The 22,416-nt window shown below is 47.3% G+C and overlaps 1 protein-coding gene across 1 annotated transcript in view; it reads right to left on the minus strand.

Annotated features, from left to right (window-relative positions):
- Positions 1–22,416, minus strand: part of NSD1 (nuclear receptor binding SET domain protein 1) — a 58,454-nt gene that overhangs the window by 19,472 nt on the left and 16,566 nt on the right. The window contains 14 exon segments of the mRNA XM_084295303.1: positions 298–410; positions 985–1,190; positions 1,481–1,637; positions 2,006–2,185; positions 3,532–3,732; positions 4,229–4,352; positions 4,838–4,981; positions 9,047–9,165; positions 9,959–10,028; positions 11,090–11,199; positions 12,504–12,795; positions 12,943–13,064; positions 16,271–18,851; positions 20,829–21,001. Coding sequence (XP_084151429.1) covers positions 298–410; positions 985–1,190; positions 1,481–1,637; positions 2,006–2,185; positions 3,532–3,732; positions 4,229–4,352; positions 4,838–4,981; positions 9,047–9,165; positions 9,959–10,028; positions 11,090–11,199; positions 12,504–12,795; positions 12,943–13,064; positions 16,271–18,851; positions 20,829–21,001 — 4,592 coding nt within the window.

Here is a 22,416-nt window from a genome sequence, read left to right on the forward strand (position 1 = left end):
AGTCCCCAAGGAAGGGACACTGCTCTCACACCACACAGCTGCCACAGAACAGCACGGAGAGGGCCAGATCTGTTCCAGTAAAGCAGAGTACCTCTATCACTGCTGTTCAGCTTCCACACAGCTCTGCAGATACATGAATCGTTTCTGTGGATGGCTGAAGATGCCAAGGGGACCAAAGTAACCTTCAAATGTAGCCAGATGCCCAAACAGTAGAAATGTTTCTGTATACCTGGAAATCACCTGTACCGACAGCTCGGGACTTCTCTTCTGCACCTGACCCCCCTCACTTGCCCTCACCTTGATGTGTTTGTAGGGAGGAGGTTTCTTGTCATTCTTTTTGTCTTCCTGAAGCTGTCTCAGTTCCTTCTGTGCCTTCAGTTCTTCAAATCTTACCGCAGCTTCGTGAAGAGCTATGTGAAATAACAGTGTGTGTTATGAGCAATTCCCCCTGCTCACACAGAGGAGGGCTGCCAGCATCCACCCAGCACACACAGCTCCCCAGGCAACACTCCCTGGCAGGATACTTTTAGAGGCAGAGGGTCGCAGGGGGAACAGGACAATGCAGCAGGGCAGTCACAGGAGTTACAGTGCCTGTGGATGAAGCAGCATCCAAGCTGTCAGCTAGCTTTGAGTGTTTTGGGGAAGAGCTGTCAGGCAGCTTCAATTCCTAACTCTCAAATGCACTTTTATACACAGATAGCGACTGGACTAGACACAGGGAAGCTGACAGAGCAACAGCTTGCTCAGAAAGAGGAGCTACATCAGAGCTAGAGAACATTCAAAATCCACACACCCTTGGGCCCTCTCTGTGAGATGAGACCCACAAAAGTTCTAGGCGTACACAATGATAGATACAGCTCATTCTGCAAATTTAATTCAGCTTTAGCTCTAAAATGGTATTTTTCTTTGTTACAAGAAGATCACTTCTCCAAACAGGAACGAAGAGGAACAGAACACAGACCTCCCCGGATGAAGACAAATTACCTTTCTTGTATATGCCATCCACGCCCTTCCCCATCTTGTCTTTGCTGCTGACGTCTCCTTCCATGTACGGGAACACACGAGCCTGGTGGGTCCACAGGTAATCCTTGGAGCCGAAGAACAGCACAGGGAACTCGCCAATGTCATGTTTCATTTTCTGGATGTTGACAGGAATTGTCCTGGGATGGCAAATCTCAGCTGGCCACCACCTACAACAGAGGGAAAGGCATCCAAAACCTCTTGACTTCTCCACCTCCCATGGCCTCAGAAGCATGTCACTTCATAGAGACACGGGAAAAAAAAAAACAGGGCTACCAGCAAGGCTCGGGGGAGAAGAGGCTACTAGAGGAAGAAGGCATGCACTTCAGCTGCTACACGCATGCAAAAAAGTCAGAGACTGCTGCACTGTACCCTGCAGAGACAAGCAGCTTTTCCCCTCAATCACCAGGATTACTGCGTGAAGAGGGGATAGGGACAAGTCTGTTCTACCTTCACCTACCTGTAGCGCCCAACTTTCACCCAGACTACTTCCTTGTAGTGTGGCTTTTTGCCTGCCTTGCAATCGTTACAATACCAGCTTCCCTCTGGCATCTCAATGTTTAGACACTCACGGTGAAACGCAGCCGGGCACGACTCACAGCATAAAAGGCTGCCCCCTGCGAAGAAAAGGAGGAGGAATTTATCAAAGTCACTGTGCAGAAGCCCTGGACTACACAATTCTAGACAGAAACTGTTGGGAGAAGGGCACAATGCTCTTCTGCAAACCCTTTCCAACAGCTCACGCCCTGCCTGTGCTGCACAAAGAACCCTTCTAAGGATCCTGAAAAAGTCCTAGCCTGAATTTGGACTTAAATTGGATTACATAGGAAGGCAGCCTGTTCTATGCAGTTCTCACCAGCACCCTCTGCACAGGCAAAGCTTCTGCCTGCTATAATGATCTCCTCCCACAGCACTTTTGTTGCTCTTTTGTCATTTATGTCAGGGCACCACTCGACAGCAGGGCACCCAGTGGGCACCGTCTCACCTTCCGAGCAGACAAAGCACCAGCTGACGTTGACGTGCTCATGGTTGCGGCAGCCCCTCCGTGCAGTGAAGTGGTTGGGGCAGATGATGCTGTTGGAGGCGAGGACCACGGAGCCAGCAGCGAGGCAGAAGTCATTGGAGTGGTACGCTACCGGGCACCGCACGCAGCGCATCAGGCGGCCTGCCATCGGAACGTAGCAGACACATGGTGAATCTCTAAAGGGAACTGAGCTTTCATTTCCTCCCCAAATTAGCCTGTATTGATATTTGAGCTCAAAACAAGCAACCATAGGTGATTTTTGGAAATGGAGATTGGCTTTTAATTTCTACAGACCATCAAAAATGAGTAAAATGAAATACATATATAAATAGATCTGTATTTGTATTTAATGTAATAGAAAATCATATTATTTAGAGGTGAAAAGCCTCCTGCATGATATGCAGAAACAGTTCAAGAGTTCACAGACTAGGACTGCTTCCTATCATACACAAATAATTAGTAAATCAGCTCAGACACTAATTACAGAGTGGGTGTTCCAAGTACTTAACTGAATGTAATGAAACCAATCCCCATAGCTTCTGAAAACACTTGCCCTTCCATTTTATCAGATTTTACTCTGAAAGTCCCAAACAGAGAACTTCAAATTGCCTGCAGGCCTAATTCATCCAAGATTTCTCAGCGTCTTTTAGGTTCCTCAAAGGAGACTTAACAAGGAGAAGAGTTGGAAAGAAAGAGGTAAATCTGACCACTGGAAAGCAACAGCCAGAGGGACACAAGGCAAATATTCAGTGTGGAAGGGATGAGCTACCTAATAGCTTCTTCCATACTAAGTACTGACATGTGGAAGGAAAGAAGAGTAACACAGAGCCTGAGGACAAAAATACAGCTGGTATTATTGCCACTCATCTTAAGATACCAAAGATTTAAAGACAGGCAGTTTTAGAAGCAAACATAAGGCACTCACATTAAAGTTTTAAGTCTAATCATGTGAGATAAAGGTCAAGGTATTGCAGCAAACAGCTCAAATATTTGCCTGAGAAGCTTAAGTGAAGAGTGTCACTACAAAAATTAGCTTGCATTTTAAAGAAAAAAAAAAGAAGAAAGAAAAAACAGTATCACAATTTTTACTGTGCTGCTCTCTAATGCCCTTGCCTCAATGGCCACTGCTAAGGATGCACTGTCTGCAGCCCTGGCATAGTGAGAAGTACAAAGAAGAAAGACAAGAGTGTCCACACAGCTCCAGAGGCTTCAAAAATCCAGAGAAGAATGTGATATTGCCAGACGTGCAGGCATCCAAGCGTCTGGACAGACACGAACATTTCAGTTGCTGCGCCTGGCCATCAGGAGTGCTGATGAGCAGCGACCTCACGCACGGACACCACCCCTTCAGCTCCCCCGAGAGAAGCAAACGCTACAGCAAGCACTGTGGTGAGGACAGGAAAACAGCATCGAGAACTAGTGGACCAGGAAAACAAAGAAAAGGCTTCTGCCTGCCTCCCCGGGACCACACCGGAAGATTTCGGTACCTTTAGACGCAGAGATGTTTGCTGGGTTAGCAGCATGACAAGTCATGCATATGTGCAGAGAGCATCGGAAACCCTTGTTCTGCATGACTGTGGGCGGGTATTTCTGTATGCATTCTTCATGGTAATACTTCCCACAGAGCGGCAGCAAGCACCGTTTCACATCTTCCCCGCAGCTCTTGCACACAAAGCAGGTATGGACTCCTGGAGAAAGAGCAGCAGACGGAACACCAGTCATACAGAAAGGCTACACGAAAACCTGTCGCTTCTGCCAGGCTGCGTGGCAGCACAGCACGACTTCCCAGCCTGCTGCTGTACACAGCGCAGAGCACAAGTCTGCAGCAGGCTTTTGCTTACAGCTGCAATGTAAGTCCAGACAAAAAAAAAAATAAAAAATGACCATAGCTGTGATTGCAGGCTGGGGAAAAAAAGAAAAACAAATCAAGAGCCATACTCAGCCTCCTTTGGATGCATCTACCTTGCCACCCTTCTCCACCAGATAAGAATTTCACTTTCTCATCCCCACCCCACGTGCCTGAATCAACAGTAAGATTGATTAGGAAAGGATAATCAAACCAGTCACCAAAGGACTGACAGGCAGTTAGTGGCCCTGCTGCTGGCATAGAGCTTCAGCAAAGGAAGCCCCAGGTAGGCAGGCAGGAAACGCTCTGCCCTTCTGTGCTCAGGGAAGCTGCTGTACCTGTGGAACACTCGTTGCAGATGAATTTGCCCGTTGGCATCTCAGAGAGCCCAAGGCACTGCAGGTGGAAAGCACCACAGCACTGCGCCTCACACAGCAGCAATTCCCCTGGCTTCTCGCAGATCTGCAGGGGAAGGAAGCACACTGTGAGCTCTGAGCAATCCCTTCCCCAACTCATCCTGGACAGCAATGCTCTGCATGCTGAGCGCAGCTGCCAGCAGAGATTCCTGCAGAAAAAAAAAAGGTTAGTTTGCCTTGTGTTGGTAAGTTCATGTGGTTTGTGCATCACCGCTGCCATTTGCTGTCCCGTCCCCGCTACAACGCACCAGCTAAAAGGAATTGTAAGTCGGTCACATCTCCCCAACATCCTTAAACTTTAGGATGAGGCAATCACACAGGAAAGGCTCGATTCAGAACGCTACTGGTTAAAGGGCTGTCAAAGCCCTCAGAACCACACAGCCCCTCAAAGAGCACAAGAAGCTGGTTATTTCAGTAGCGTGCACCTTGAGGCCACCCGGACTTAGCTGGGGGCACGAGGGCATGTCAGCACTCACATGGAAAATCCCTGGGAGTACTGAAGTTTCAAAGAGGTCTCCTCAAGGACACTACCTGGCACACATTCTCCTTGAGAGCTGCTCCTCCTCCACGCTCCCCCTGTATCTTTTTGGATGAAGGCACTCCATGGTCATTCTCAGACCCCTCTTCATTTCCCTCTTTAGGGCTTGTAGCAGTCCCATGACCCGATGTCTCCCCCTTTAAAAAGAAATTCAAAATTAGGGCCGTGTATCCTACACAGCCTTGCAAGACAGGACACTGCCTTGCAAACTACACATTCAGCCATCGAGCACATACAAGTTTGGCAGTCAGTGCTACCCACCCTGGAGAGAACGCCCCCCACATGGTTCTACCAAAAGACTTGCAATAAAGGAAAGGAAAAGCTCTTTAGTTCGTTAGATCATTTGAAATACACAATGAACAAAACTATTTTTCTGTGCATAACCCTCTTTGAGGAAAGAAAGTCACAGCTGGGGAAGAACAGTATTCATAGAAACATATCAGGCAGGTTTGCATAGTCTGAAAATCATGCCCACCAATGCCAGAGAAGCATCCTGTGTGCTGATGTCTGCTTGTACTAGAAATGCAAATAAAAGAGTGAAATTTTTGTTTGTTTGTTTTTAAATCCCAACTCACTGGAGACAGCTGAGTGATCTCAGTGCATAGCTACAGTGGCTTTTTGATCCAAGATCCTCCTTGGGTCAAAAAGCCTGCATGCCCTGAAAAAAAAAAACCTGCACTTCAAAGACCTTGTTAGGAATTCAAACTCCTAGCAAGAGCAGCAACCACCACTCATACCCTGGAGCCTGCTCAATGCCAGGTGGACAACTAATGACGAGAGGGATCTTTGCACCACTTTCTATCCATGAGAATACCATCCTCATCTGAGCTGTGGTGCCACTAAAGCTTGCAGGCTCAGCTGAACACTCTGAGCACATTATTAGTCTGGGCAAAACACACGCTGGGGAAGCTTTATGTCCTTAAGATGGAAGAACATGGAGCTGGTATTCTTGTCAGGTAACGATGCTTCTTTTGCTTGATTTTTCAGTCCTTGAATCCATCGGCATGTTTTCACTTGGGAACCTTTTCAAACCACGTGGACCAATGATGCACTGACAGCGTATTAAAGCACACAATACAAACATGAGTGGTGTAAGTTCGCTTTATTGAGCACAAAACAAGAAAACTCCCAGCTACAAACTAGTGCCAATCACACGTCCAGCGTACACCTTACACACCATCGTTACAGACATGCCGGAAGGCTGGCAGTGATGCAGCCCTCAGGAATTCTGTGAAGGAGCACGTCACTTGCTGCCATCCTAGCCCTGGCAGGTGGAAGGGGAAGGAAAAGGTCTACAGCTCTGGTAAAACCACTTGCTAACAACACAACAGCCGCCTTTGCCTCTACACACAATGGCATCTGAAGTGCTACCTAGGTACTTCTGCTCCTGCTAGGAATTTCTGCTAGGAAGGGCGCAGTCTGCCACAAGACAGCCCGCTGGCTCAGCCACTTGATTTGGCTCCTGGAATTCTCCAGGAGCAGCACCAGGGACCAGCATCCCAGGGACTGGTTACAGCTCAGGTCCTCCTAATTCCTACATAGGTGCTCCCTCTTCTGCTCAGCTCAGCAGTGACCTCAGGGTTGCAGGGGTCACTGTAAGGAAGAACAAGAGCAGGGTTAATCAGCTACTCGTGTGGGTAAACAGCTTCAGCTACAGCTTCTGTTTGTGCTGGGGTCAGTGCTGCAGACACAAAGTAAGTTTGGCCTCTCTTGTGCTCACTGAGGACCCTTCCAGAGGGACAGGAAATTGGCTAACGACCACCACCCCTTCTGTGGGTAATGGCACTAGCTTCCCACTAGTTTCTAGGTGGTTTTGGAAGGAGGCAGAGGAGACATTCAGATTTGCCACAGCCAACAGTATGAGGGATTCAGAACTGGTCCATCCTTCTGGCTGCTTTCTACCATGGCTGCCAGGACTGCTTGTTATGAACCCAGGCCATGTTTCACGTGTCAATGGAATGACAGACTGAAAGGCACCTCGAGTTACATAACATGAACCAGCAACCCTCAGAGCTGAAAATATTTGCTATTCGCAAGGATCTTAACAACTGGCCCCAGACAGCCCAGTGTGGCAGAGCATGCTACAACCCTCATCTTTTCAGCCTCAAGCCATCCTATTTAGTTCCACAAATACCTGGCCAACCCGTACATTTAACATGTCAGGGACCTTAGCCTTATTTCTTAATCAGTCCTCCCAGAAACACACCAGGAGTGGGATGTCAGAACTGGGCAGGATGGGCAAGGCCTGGTATTTGTGCTCTGCGAACAGGGAGAAGGGAGATCACCATCCATCACTCAGAAGAACCTGTCACACTGTTCCCACTCTTTCCCCTACCCAATGTGAGCACTGTGAAGCTACATACCTCCTACAGAGGGCAGGTCTCATCTTGGGTCTTCTTCCAGAGCTATTTCTGCTGTCGTATCTGGCATAAAAGCCTGGCCTGTTCTTTGGCACAGCCTGACCTTGACACACAACCTTGACCACCACTTCAACAGTATTTTCCATCCTGTTCTCTTGGTCTCTTGCTGCCCGGATGTTGCCAACTTGCATTCCTGGCTCCACAGACAGGCAAGGGCAGAGAAAACTGCCCGGTTCAGCCCAGGTAGACAGACTTTCCTCTGCCCTCTGAAAGCAGCTGGATCCAAGGCTTCACTGTGCTGCACCATCAGAACACGTATTTCTTCTAGCAGCATTCAGGAGAAAGTGAGGTTCCTTGCCAGGTGTGTGGACGGTCGTTTAGGGACCAGTGTGGTTTGAATTCCAAGTGGAAGTGTAATTGCATCTCCACAGCACCCCAATACTCACCTATGCACTCTCCTAAGCCAAGGGGTGAACACTCCCCACACTGGCTCCAGAGACACAATCATGAAAATGAATGCTGGGAAAAGGTGCCGAGTGTTGGTGTTACATGACTTCAGGTACCCAACACAGATGTACGTCTAAGGCTGGAGGCAGTTAAGACTCCCTGGACTTCTCTGCAGTGAGCGTGGCATTCAGAGCCGTGGCCTGGCTACCCTGCTGCTCTGAACTGCCCCCTCACTTCTTCGCTACAAAAGGTGTGCAGAGAATTTGCTGGCTCTGAACTGAGCCGGCCTCTTACAGGGTGCCTAACAGCAGACAGTGTTAACTACCCCCCAGCATTGGCAAAGATATTTGTACAGGCTTCTTTGAAACATGATTCCAGGTGAGCACACTTCAGAAACAAGTGACCAGTGCTCTTCAAGCAGCACGGGAAGGCTTGCAGGGCCCTGAGGTATTACCCCAAACTTTATCACCCCCGTCAGAAATGCTTTTCAAACAGCAGTAGCAGCAGACAGCAGGGTAGCTGGCACTGCTCAGACAACTGGTGTGACGTTTGTGCTCTGCTGGAAGCTGTATAACAACAACAAATATAACAATATATGTCTATAATTGGCTCCTGAAATACATACTGACTATCCTGACAGAACAGCCTGCTGCTGAACCTGGGCCACTGGAAGTGAGAGGCGATGCTGAGAGAGGCCCGGAGGTGTCCCGCCTCTCTCAGGAAAAGTCTTGCTTCCCCTACACTTGGTGATACCTGGCTCACTCCTAAAAGGCAAAACGTGCTTGTCAGAGATATTTGTATGCCAGCTCTGCTAGGATGCAGTAGAAGGGAGTTGCCCCAATTATCCCTTTCTGCTGGATGGCAGAATGTAATCAGAGGCTCCTACGAGCAGACACAGACAGTCCCCCGTCCCATCCTCCCCCCAAGCCCTCCGATGCAGCTCTTAGCTCACCCTAGCAAGCAGGGCAAGTGCAAGAAGGGGTTGAAGTCCACAATCCAGTGCTTGTGTTTCATACTGGTGTGTAAAACGGCAAGATACCCACACCAGAAGACAAGACCTTTTACAGCAATTAGGTCTTCTGAGGTGCAAAGCAAGATGCCAGGCTAACCCTGGTCCTGTCAGATCAGAACAGACTCTCTCCTGGAGAATTAGCTGAATAGCAGCTTAAAAATTGAGCCCAAGTTAAGCAGCCATCACAAAATAGTTACTTAATCAAGGTGATACCTTCAGCTTCAACCCCAGCTCATGCAACTGCATCAGGGGCACAAAGTCCCATCTGACACACCGATCTCATTCAGCCAGCCAAAGACTACTTGGCCTAGGCTCTGCACAGCACCCTGAGAAGTAGCAGAGAGGTTACAGGGATGAGAGAGTGTAGGAAAACCCGAGAGTACCTCAGAATGTGGGGTCTCCCCCAGCCCTTCCCCGTTTTTCTCCTTCTTGGAATGCATTGCAACAGAGGGATGGCGCTGTCTCTTCCGCTTCCGTTGCTTCTCCAAGACCTTTTCAGGAGCTGGGATGTGACAAAGACCATTCAAGAAAAATGCAAAAATCACAATCTGCCTGCTTTCTGCAGGCCCACCATCAGCTTCTACACTCTGACTGCTTCAGGCTGGTTGCCATTGTTTTGGAAGGCACATGGCCTGGGGCGATGCAAGCCTGCCTCCAAGGCAGTCTGTCCTTTGTCCTGCAGCCATCAGAGGACCTGGACAACACTGACCCACCCTGAATTCTCAGTCTGAATTCTTTCGCTGAGCTGAGGAATATCCTTACTGACTTATCCTGAGACAGCCCCCCAGACAAAAAGGAAGTGCTACCAACACAAAGCCATCATTGCTATTGAAATGCTGATAATTATCTCCTCCCACCACCATGAAACAGAAATCTCATGTTGACACCAATGTGATTAATATAAAGGCCCATGGGGGAGGGAACGCAGTGCAACTGCACAATCCTCCATGGAACACCACTGTTGAGCCTGGGCACAGCACGCCATCAGGCAAAACGTGCAGTGGCACAGCACCTGGGGTGATGAGTTTCCTTCAACCACTCAAAGTAAGAATGAAAATTTAATATCTTCCAGTGGAAATATGAAGCTAACACCTCCACTTTCCCTAAGGAAGTCAAAGATATAATGACACCTTTCACAAGCAATTGCTGTACCTGTTTCTTCCGCCACTGCCTCAGCAGTACTTTCTAAGAGCCTTCCTAAGACACGTAAGCCCCTACACACACAGCTCTCTCTAAAGCCACGGGCACTGATCCACATGGCATCAGTCTACCCCTGCTGCCCTGTCTTCACTTACCTTCTCCCAGGTCCGAGAAGTGGGCTGGCGAGTACAGTTCAGAGCTGTCGCTCTCCGAAGGACCAGTGCCCTACAAATACACAAGAGACAATTCAGCAGAGGCAAATCAGAGATGCACGTTCCTCAGCCTTTTACAAGGGACTGCAATTCTCATTTCAGATCATGAATTCATCAATGATTATCAGCATTACAAGACGACACTTGGTTTGTGTCTGATAGATCCCACATAGAAAAGGCATTCCTCCTTGCACAGAGACTGACCAGCCTCATGTTCACCAGCATCCCCCGCTCTTTCCTGAGCTCTCCCAAAAAGGCTGCTAACACCCCGTAAGCTGCTGGGAATACACTCCTGGTTTCACATTTGTTATGGAGCCTAAGACTGAATTACACGCTGGCTTCTGCATTACTGCAACCATGCTGACTGTGCCACAGAGAGAACAAGAAAAACAACAACACTTATTAATTCACCTGAGAAACAACTACAGGTCTTGTGCATGTGCAATGCCTGACATAACTCTGGTCTTTTTTTTTTTTCCCCAAATGATGCTACTGAATATTGAGTATTTTAAAAAGAAAATGCTGCTATTTTCTGCTTAACTGCATCAAGCACTGCAAACCGTATGTGATACAACTCAAACCTCCATCCAGCTACAAGTTCTGCACTTACTTACCATGTGCCAGCCCAGTTGGGAGTGTAACAAAGGAAATACTATTCAGAGGAAATCTGACAGAAAAGGAGAAAGCCTTGGTCCAAGCTCGAGTTACACCGTAACATAACAGGGATTCCCTGTGACAGAAAAGCTCTGCCCAGAACATTTCTGTTCACACCTTCCCAACCAGTATCCAGATGACTCATTTTTCCATAGGAATCAATGGAGAGCGGAGACTTTACAGCCAAAAATTCTCTAGTCCTCATTACAAGTGGGGAGGGGTGGGGAACACCTCTGTATTTAGCAGATTTCTTCATCATAACACAGCAACCAGCACCTTTGGGAAGGGTGGACCCTCACTCCTGGGCCCCAGCCAACAAAAACCACAGCCCATTGCACTGTGCCTGCCTCTCATTCAGCGGGCTCTGGTGTCTGGGCTCATTTTCTATCAGACTTTCAAAAGCACTGGAAGGAAAAATACCTTCTTTGGGGGAGTCCACTCCTCCTTCTTTGGCATAAAGGCAGTGTCCAAATCATTGGATTCCAAGAGCTTTTTAGTGGGCTTCCTTTGACGTTTGCTCTCAAAGTTTCCTGCAATAAAGTCCTTCTCGTTAGATAAATGCAAATTTTCTTAATTTCAGTCACACTACGACCATTAAGCAAATACCAGCCAACAGTTCAAACCAATCCAATTCACCTCATCTTTTGTATCACAAGCTCCTTGTGCAAGAATGCCAATTACCTGCACACTTTACATAAAAACGGACCTCCATTTGGACCTCCTTCCAGAAGATGATTCCAGAAGAATCCAATCCTACCCACTGACAGATCCAGCCGCGCTTCCTCCCACACCACTCTCACCAGTGCTCTTGCTGCATAGAGTAAACAGGCTAAAGGCCATGCTCCCAGTTAAAACCACCTGTTAAGAGACGACTCAAGCAAAGTAGCTGAAAGCTGCATTGTCTTCTTGCTAAGCTTTTTGCTGGCCCTTGGGAACAACAAGTTGCTAGATGTGGGCAACAGTAAAAACTTACAATGACCAGGAAATTGTGATGCTATGAGTGCAAGACACTCCAGAGAAACGGCCTACTACCCACCCTACCCTGTTCATCTGCTTCTTTCATCAGCCTTGGCTATGTCCTTCCTACGGCACACGCCTCTGCACAGATACCAGAGACATCAGACACCTAACGGAGGACAACACGTCATCGTTCAAGGCAAGCCTCTGCCCACAGCTTGGGCGCTGTGTGCTTAGCAAGACGCGAGCTTTCTCACAAGTGGGAAGAGAAATGCAACCCCTGCATGCTGGATGTTGGCTCCGCTGTGTGCTGTTCTCCTGCACATCCAGCCTCAGGTGCACATTCCCGGTTTTCCTTCCTTTAATCATTGCCATCTTTCCATTTCCATCTGACACCCACAGCACCCTGGTCCCAGAAATAGCAGGCTAACTGACCTCTCAGTGACTATACCTCTCTCTACACACTTGGTTTATTATGATACACATTTATATTTATTATATTTATTAAATGTGTGTATATACACACCATTTACTGTTTCTATAAACAAAACACTTTAGGAAAATATACACACCAACAGAAACAGCATTCTCTACATGTTTACAAAGCCAGAACACCAGGGCCTTGACCCTGGTCACATCTTTACACAGAACAGTAAAAGCAGAAGATAATCAGGCACCTCGCTGTGTAACACACTTCACCTGCCCTCTCCCTTCCCAGCACCAGTAGTAGTCTCTGAATGAATCAAAGCACAATAAACAAACCAATAACCAAACAGATCAGCAGTTACTAACCTTTCAACTTGGACTGAAGCAACATTTCCACTGAACTTGTGACACATTCGCTTACGGGAGCAGAATCACACAACCTCCCACTTACCCGATTTCAGGAATCTCTCCTCTGCATCTGGAGAAGCAGAAACTTCAGAAACATCTGAGGAAGATAGCACGAGCTCTGGAAAATCAGAAGGTCCTTCTAGAAGTTGGTGAGTGGGATCAGTGGAATGGGATCCTAGTTCTGAGAAGGAGCACTCTGCTTCAAGAATGGGAGGGGACTCTTTGGTTGAAGATGGAGTTGAAATCAAAGGGCTCGGCCCCCGCTGGGTGTCTCTGTCAGGACTGCACTGTGCAGGAAGACCTCCTTCAAATTCAGACCTCGCCACAGAGTTCACCTAGCGTAGTGAAACACGGTGGTGAAAACATTTGCCCTGCACAGCCTTGTAGACAGCAAGGACGCTCAGCAAGCAAGAACACAGCAAAAGCACGTGAACTGGAGCCCAAAAGCACGAGACACGAAGAGCACATTTGCCTTAACCTACCTTTTGCAACTGCTCCTGGACTTTCTTTGACTTTTTCTTGGGTGCAAATAAGTGATCATATTCTTCTGCATATTCCAGAAGCCGTTTACTTGGCTTTCTAAGGCGTTTCCTCTCTGAATGTACTAAGAAAAAGGAAAGCAGCTTCAAGACTGTGTTTCTGAGAAGATTACAAGACAAAGTCTCCTCAAGATCTGCAGGCAATAGCTGCTCCTGCCTTTTCTCTTCTGCAGGCTCCATGTGGAAGAGCCCCAGTACTTCTTTCTCTTTGATACTGCCTTATCATTTGGAGCTTCGCGTTTCCAGAAGCCTGACATAACGAGTGAGATTTTTAAGGCCTTCAGGCACTTCAGGTGAGAAATTAAACATTAGCTATCTGACTGAGAGGCTCCTAGGAATTTCATCCAACATCTTAAACAATCGACATTTATCCTTCACGCAGTACTCTTACGAAACCTAACACCTGTTAGAAGCTCAGACTCTCTCTACTTTTCCTGTTAACCAAACTCCCTCGGGTTTAAGCGCAGGGACACAGGAAAGCTCTGCTTTCCCTAACACCGCTCAGCCACCAGCCTGACTCCTTCTCTTCGCCTCCTCCCCAGCCCATCTTCTCATAGGTTTCAAGAACCCTGCATTCCCCAGCTGCCTCTGCCAGCCTGTTTATTCCCTTTGCCTCCCCACAATACGTTCTACACCGAGACCAGGATGATGAGGGAGCAACTCATCCTCCCCAGAGACTGCGAGCTGCTCAAAGGCTCGGATGCCTTTTTCTTTACACTTGCACAACAGCGTCACAAGGGAAAAGCCTGGCAGTCGGGATTTCCCTGGTACCAACCTCACTGCTCACTCTCACAACACCCAGCTCACAGCAAGCTCCGGAGGAGAGCTCTGATACCATCGTACTCAGCAATCTCTACTCAGCAAGCTGCACAAGCAAGACGGTGCAAGTTTCTGTCACTTTCTCACTTTCTCAAATACCTCGGACTTTCCCCTTCACTAGTTTCTGGAGTAATCATCACAGCAGTTCTAGTCACAGGAACGTTTGTGGTCTCCTGGGAGCTTATGAACAAACACTAAACATGCTGTTCTTTACTCCTCTTCCCGGCTGGAAGGTGGGTTTTTCTTCTTTGTCCAGACACGTTTCACGGAAAAGCATTCCAGTGCAACAAGGGATGTTGGACGAGACTGCTACACTTCACTGGGGCTTTGTGGTTAAACAAGCACAGAAGTGTCAAACTTGGCCAAAAGAGAAGAAATGAACTTTTTTTTTTTTTTCCCCAAACACAACTATTCTCAGCTGCTATTAACCCTCTGCACAGGTGTCTAAGTGAGACCCACATTGCAGCACATACCCAGCTCCAGGCTGAGCACCTTTACCAGGTGACTCCTGAGCCTCACAGCCACCCAGCAGGGCACACAGTGCTGTACCAGGAAGGGTACACTGCACTTTTTTCCCCTTGAAGTGAACCCTGTACAAAAATCCTATACGCAGTCTGATTGGCAATGGCAAATGACATACTTTAAAGAGATATTATTTGTATATTTTCAGTCACAAATGCTTCCAATCATCCATCATTTCCGCCTTACTTGCTCACCATTTCTGCCCTCCTCACTCGACACCCCACTCACTACAAGTTTTGCAGCGGAACGATGCCGGATGTTGCCACTTGGCTATGATGAGGACTTGTATAGTTTGAGCTGAGTGGAAATTACACGGTGGTGAATGCAATCTTTTGTGGCCCCTTACATGTCTGCCTGCGGAGGAGGATTAGTCACATCGTCTCAAAGCACTGGCAACGAGAGGAAGCCCGTTCTCTTCTCTAAGTGGCAGCTCTAACCTCCAGCACCGTTCTCTCTGCTTTCTGTATAACTGGCCTGCTCCAACACAAAGCAGGACCAGTTTCCACTGACGGACCTTTTCCAGCACTCACCCACTCCCTGCCCATCCCGCACTGGGGACACCACAGCAGCCCAGACAGCTCCTCACGCACAGAGGCTCCGGCGCCTCCTTACAGCACATTTCTGGAGGAAAACTTCAGGTGTGCTTCGAGGCTGGCGTGCTACCGAGGGCAGAGGAACCAGATTACACTACAGCTGCTGATCTGCCACTTCTGCAAGCAAACCCAGGCCCACACGCTGTCCCTGCACTGCTCTCTGGCCTCCTCCCCCAGGCCTGCCCCACGGGGCAGGTTCTCCCGACACTGCTGCCTTGTGTCAGCTCCTCTCTACCTCTTTCTGCAGACTTGCACCTTCACCTTGCTTAGCAAGGTGCTGGGATGCTTCAATGACAAAACCATCAGGAAGCCAAGAGAATCCAGTGGTGTCTTTGCGTAAAGCAGGAGCTCGCTTCAGGCTGCAACCTGGCCTCTCCACACAGCCCCATCCCAGCACAAAGCTCAGCTCTCCGCTTCCTCTGGGAGGATTTCAGTCCTCAAAAACACACAGCCAGAGCAGGCAGTGAGCGCTTCAGCTTGCTGTGGTTTCAAAACACAACTTTTACCCAGTGCATCACACCCTATGGGCCCCTCTTTCTTTTTCCCCCTCCAACCTTAGCTATTCATAAGAAATTTGCCCAGATCCCTGTGGGAGAGGCAGGGCTGTGGTGCCCTGAAGCATCCTTCTTCCGAGCTGACCTCCCTTTGGACGAGGCTGCCTTACTTCCACATGCCATATTCCAGACCCACCTCCTCCCAGACTCCCTGGCAACTTTCCCATCCTATCTTCTCCCTTTTATTTTTATCCCTCAGGCAGCCCCACAAATGTTGTGAATTAGGAAATCTGTGCAGTTCCCCGATTCATTATTAGCAACTAATAAACCTCACACTGAAATAAAAATAAACAAGACATTGTCTTGATGAAACACTATAGACATAGTCTCTTTGACTTGTCCTAAGTCAAACAGCATGAAGTGAAAAAAGGGGGGAAGGAGAGAGATCTTTTTATGATCCATTTCCTACAACTTTCTAGAGCTATTTATCCAGCTAAGACCAAGCACGTAACTAAGGGAGATGGTATGAAGGTGTTAAGTTAAAGGATAAAAATCCTAAGTTTGGAAAGATCAACGTTTTATCTTTCACTGTACAGGAACTAATCATTTGTTAAACATGTAAGCTTTCTAACCAAAAGCTAAGCAAAATCCTAAAGTCACACCAGCTTCTTTGTTCTCCGTGCTGACAGAGAACCCAAAAACAACACAACACTTGTTCTTCAGCTCACAGATATATACACGCCTCCATGTTGTCAAACAGCCCAAAAATCTGCATCTTATGCTTTAAATGAAAAATTATAAAATGCATAAATACACACTCTGGCGCAAGTCCAGCTCCCTTACCTTGTGCAGAGAATTCAGACTGGGGAGCAAAGTTGCCAAGCTCTGTTTCTGAGTCCATCACACTGTTGTTTGGCTTACCACATACATTCAAACGTTTCTCAACTAAGTCTAAACGATTCTCATAGTCCTGACCTGTTAGGTCTCCCTCAAGCACCTTTGAATGAGGGGAATGCCTACGTCCCAAGCACTCATTTCCCTTCAGTGAAAAGCCATGAGAATTCAGGCCAAAGGCACTCGCCAAGTTTCCTTGTTCCCTAGATCTACTGATGTGCTTATTAGATCTAGCACTGCTTTGGTTAAAACGCTGCCATCGCTTTTTGGGTGCTACATGATTTATATCATTAGCCTCATCACCAAGAGAGCTCTCACTATTTGCCTCTGAATCCAAGTCTGGACTCTCCCCATTTTCAGCAGAAGTGCAGCTCTCAGTATTTCTACCAGCTTCAGGTCTCCTTCCAATACGACCTAAATTGTCATCAGATAAACAAGCAGAGTCTTCATCAGTTGAATGTTCTGTTAAATCAACAGACTCTTTCCTCCCAGTATCTTCTGCTTCATTACCTAGAGGACTGGTAACCGAACCGTGAACGCGGAATGCATGTTCTCCTGAATCTCTGGATAACCGACTTAACAACTTACTTGGCCCTCCTGGTTTTAAGTCCTTTCTGTTTGAAACTGTCTTATCTCCAAGCTTTGATGACTGCTTAGATTTTGAACAGTTGCGTTTGGACACGCAATTTGTGCCATTTGTCCCAGAAACAGCAGTATTCGCAGGCTCCCTCTTACTAGTACCAATCCCTGTTAACTTGGCTGGAGGATTGCGTGAAAAGGAGGAGTTGCTTATACTGGAGTTCGCATTGACCGTTTCCTGGACACAATCTCCATTTTTTTCTATTTTATACGGGGGACCTACAATAGACAAGGATGTCAGACCACTCGCAGAATTGCTTCCAGAACCATCGGCTGTGCTGGTATTTCGATACGGGACTATGTTCTGACCAGTCATCAGCTGCTGCTCTTTTGCCTTACTGTCGTGAATATCCTTCAACATCATTAACAAGGTGCTGAATCTGTAATTTGGCTCAATGGGCAAACGACCGTGACCAGAGGCGGAAGAGAAAAGTAAAGGTACTGTGGCCTTTGGAGTGCCAGAGTCACTCGCATCATCATTCATTGACCGGTAAGAGAGCTCCTTCAGCTCCGACAAGACGTGTTTCACCACGGCCGTTTCTATTTCAGCAGAATCCCTGGGTTTCTCGTGCACGTTGTTTAACAGTTTCTGACCATCGACTTTTCCACTTCTCAGAAGAGAATCTTTCTGAAGGCCAGAGAAACCTTTGGTATCAGAAGAGCAGCGCTTCATGCCACCCTCCTCTTCTGCAAGAGAAGGCTCCAACCCAGAACCTTTTTCTTTATGTTTGCATTTGATGCTCCTGATCCGGGGCAATTTCACGCTTTTCGGTTTTAAGGTTGTTTGATTTGCAACAGCAGACCAGGAGTTGTCCTTGGAAACACTTTGGGGAGTAGTGTGTTTGTTTGCTAGGGAAAGATTGTCATTTCTCACATCTGAAGAGCGCTCAAGAGCTGTCAATGACATCTCAGCATCAGAGGAGCCTCCTTCAAGCTCCCCATGTGCAAATTCAGCATCAAGCCTGCTGGTTGCTGAACCTCCCAGAGGTTTGCGATCTCTGTACGACTTCTTCCTGGCCCTTCTGTTGCTCTTCTGAGAAAAATACATAGAAAGTTTAATGTTTCCACTTGACGTCATAGGAAATTCCTTCTCCATCTTATCTGAAGAATCACTGACTTCAAGAGTGCTAGAGGCTCTCTCTGAACTTTGGTCCATGGTATCCACATCGCTGTTCCCACCATCCGAGAGGGAAGAGGATGAATCTGACTCCGTTTGCTTTTTCTCAATGCCAGCCTCAGACGCAGAATAGTGTATTTGTAACTTGGAACTGCACAGAATGCCCAGGGAACTCTTCTCTCTCTCCAAAGATGCGCTGGAAAACAAATCCCCTTGGAGTGTGTTCTTCAGAGCACCGCTTTTACAGTTCTCGTAGTCTGGTTTCAAAGTCATCTTTTCAAAATGTCTTTCTCCAAAGGAGGAGAGCAAATGGTTTTCCCTGGCGCTATTGGATGCCGTTAGGCTGTTCGCAATCCGGCGAAGTTCATGAGATGCGTGTTTATCTGGTAGGTCCCCAACCATCATGTTTTTAACTATGCTCTCTGGCATTTTTTCTTTGATTTCTCCCTTGGAAGCTTCTCCTCTCATGCTATTCTTTTTTACTCTAGTCCTCTTTCTGCTGTCAGAGCTCTTTTTCACGTGTGGCTTAATGTGCAATTTTCCTTTTTCACTGGCTGAGTGTCTCGAGTCAAACGCCAAGGATTTAAAACAGCCATTCAGCTGCCTGTCCTTTTCGGCTCCAGGGCCATTGGCATAGTATTCCGACTGCACTTCCTTCTCGCTGTCCAGCTCGCTGGAGTTCTGGCTGCACTTTTGATCCTCTGGCCCCCCGAGAAGAATGTCTTCTGCCTGTCCAACGCTGACTTCCCATTTAGCCATAAATCTCTGGGGAACCTTAATGTTGGAGGAGACAAAAAAAAAGAAAAAAGAAAAAAGAAAAAAATGAGGGGATAACCAACAGGATAAAAGTGAGATAGAGATAGACAAGGCGCAGAACAGAGCGACAATCCTGCATTTTGCTTCTTTAAGACAATTAACATGGATTCCCAGAGACTGTGTCTCGAGGATACAAAACACTCCTCCCAGGTAAAGACCCCACACTCTTCCCAAGCCCAATAAAAATCCTTGTGCATTCCCAAAATAGCAAAACCACAAGCACTGGTCTCCCAGGGACCAAACACCCTGGCATCGCACCACACCCCAAAAACACCAGTAGGCAGAGGGAATGCGTATGGTATGGATCCCTGACAGAAATGCAAAGTAACAGCCCACAGGCCTCTCGATGCAACTGTAAAATCATTTTCTCAGAATATTTGAACAGACACGTTTGCTTTTCTTGTTCTGGATCGTTCCTGCATCCCTTGAGCTCAGGGCACAATTCAGTCTTCCCTCTCCATGAACTCACCTTGGTACAAGCATAAGACCCAGACACATACACCTAAAATATAATCTAACAGATTCAACATATCCTTTATCCGTAATTCTCCCAGCTTCAACTCTACACTTAGAATAAAGCCTCAGCATACTGGACAGGAACCTCTGCTAACATCTAAAAACAAGAAACTTTTTTATTCTGATTCTTATCTGCACATGTTGTTCTTGGCTGCACAACAGAACACCAAATGGTTCACAACTGCTCCTAAAAATCAAAACCTATTCCATGGCAGGAGGAACATCTCAAATTTGATACTTTTTTCCTTAAAAAGAAAAAAACAGCAATAAATTATTATCTTAGCAGATGTGAAAAAAAAAAAAAAAAAGTTTTACAGGGCCCAGTAGCAAAGCAGCAAAATGCTCTGATTCAGTTCCCTCTGCTGCAGCCACCCTGCTGCTACAATTTACATACAGGGTGAGATTCTAGCCTCGAAACATTTTAATTCCTAGCGCCAAAAATGTTACTTTGGAGCAAGTAATGAGTTGTTAGATGAGGGAGGTGGAAATACGGGTAGCAAAGTTGTTAGAGAAGTTACTGAGCATACCCTTGGAACAAGAAAGGAAAGCCTTACACTCAGGGAGCTCACATCTGCAAGAGCACATTTAATCCAATGGCTTTGCACTACCACGGGTTAAATACTTAACTGCTAATAAATCTCTTAAAAAACAACAAAAAAAAAAAAAAAAAAAAACACACAACAGACACCATTGCCTAGTACGACTACCTGCTCTCACTGTAACGTGGTAGCCTGTTTACTTCATTTCAGCAATTCTAAAAAGCTAATTTCTGCAGCCACGATGCTAAAGACGTAGACCAGACTTGTGTGTCACATTACATCGCGCTGGCTACAACTGCTCAGGGCTGTTATGTTTGGAAATGGAGATGACGCAATGAGCCCCAAAATCCATTCCCACAGGCTCGCTGACACTGTTTTCCAAGTGACACGGTAAGTCCTCCCAGGTTTCTATAACAAGAATTATAGAAGCAGGACTAAACCCCCCCCCCCCCGCTTTATCTCAGTCAGTAATCTCGCTCAAGTATGTGACTCCAGCTCGACTTCAGATCAGCCAAAAGAGGCTGCCCGAGAGCACAGGAAGTTCTTTAAAAGCGCGCTGTAATTGGCATCAGGAGAGGGCTACGCTGCTACAGCTCTCGTACTGACGGGGACCTGACTCCTCTGCCTCTCAGAGCTCTGCAGGGCCACAAAAGCAGTGGGCACACCCTGACATAAACATAAAAGGGGGCCCAGAGACTCCCAGCAGCTTATAAACCACGCTTGTTAGGCAGATGCAGAGAATCACTTCTTTCCTGGCCCCGTTGCTGCAGTCCCTGCCACAAAAGCAAGCTGTCAAAGTACACCTGCAGACACAAAGGACTACTTTTCATTGTGCACATTCGAGGAATCAAAATCGTGTTAGAGAAAACAGATCTTTCACCTTATGTTTGTAGCCTTTTTCTTTCTGCTTTCCTCTTCTCCGCAGAATAGGCAGCTCTTCAAACTGGTGTCTTCCTTCAAAGAGGACAATGGCTTTGCCAGCCACCCAGGCTTTCTCGGAAGGTTCTCCTAAGGCATCCACATAGTACTCTCGGTATGGTCTCCGATTGGAAACTATTTTGGACAATTTAACAGAATTAACCCCTTGCACATAACAGAATAAAGATGCACAACAAGAATCACAGAAATCAGCAGCAATCTGACATTTTTCCACACCTTCTGCTTAATAACATTCCCACCTGAATGCTGGCTCTAGCAATTCCCAGTCAGAACTCGGGGAGACCCCGACGAGCCCTGCTGTCTATTTTCTGTGTTGCTACTCTGCATTTCTGCATTTATTTTTTTTTATTACAGTGAATAACAGGTCTAAAATATCTGTCTCCCTAGAGCTGCAACTACAGAGATTGACTGTAAAACAATTCTGAAAAATAGCCAAAGGTTGTTTTGTGTTTCTGTTTTGTTTTTCCTTGAGAGAGGTAACATACTAAGCAAGCCACTTCCTCGTGCTTCTCCCCAATTAATAATTAAACAGCCCAGTCCATCTGACCATCAGGAAAAGACAACGGTGCACCCGCAATACCCAGAAATAAGATCCTTTTGGAGAGGATTTGCTCATGCAGGTCATACCTCCCCAAGCACAACACACCCCATCTTGCTCAACGCTTTGTTAACAAACCCTTCTTCTGGACGTGAAATACGAAGAGCAGCATTTAAGTCAGCCACGGACACGCACACACACTCCACGTGGAGTGGGTGCGTGGGGACAAAGCGCCAGTTGTGACGAGTATTTCAACACTGTGGGCACTAAGGTGCAGAACAAGAGAAGAAAAACTTGAGAGCACAATCACAACCACTTGAGGATTTTTTCAAAGACGTTTTCTGTGCAAGAGCACTGAACAGGCACGATACACTTCAGAATAGAACCAGAATTAGGTGTGCTGGCAAAAAAGGACAGGCTACAGGCATCAGAACAAAGCAAATGAGGCTTGAACGAGGGATATAAACTTTTCCCTGCATTTCACTGCGGAGTGTTTCCTGCTGTCCTGGGAATACCTTCGCTGCCTGAACACGTAGCCTAAACTCTGCAGCCCGCTTTGTTTGTGCTGCCTCTTCCAGGAGCGCCAACGCAGCACCAGCAGCCTGGCGTTCAGCGATGCCAAAATTAAGCTTCTGACCAAGAACATACAGAGGATGACAAATGCTGACTGGGGGAAAAAAAATCAATCCGAGGACAGGGATGACAGATGTAGTCCATCCCATCTACAGGAATGGGACTCAAGCCACTGAGCCTCGGTTTTCCAGCTCCAAAAATCTCTACATCGTTCAGCTTGCTGAGAAAGGGGAAGTGCTGGAAGCGAAATACCGTGCCTCGAACCAAGAGAAGAGCTTTCTGCACAAGTGATGAGTTTGAAGCAACCTGCCTTGTTTTGAAGGGCTGGTTCCCATGACAACGGGAGAGAGCTGAGGCAGGAGGACTGTGCTTCCTATGGTGCTCGCAGAGCCCTGGCAGCTCCTTTTGCCCCAGAACA

Source organism: Netta rufina (assembly GCF_964035555.1).
Source record: "Netta rufina genome assembly, chromosome: 14".
NCBI lineage: Eukaryota > Metazoa > Chordata > Aves > Anseriformes > Anatidae > Netta > Netta rufina.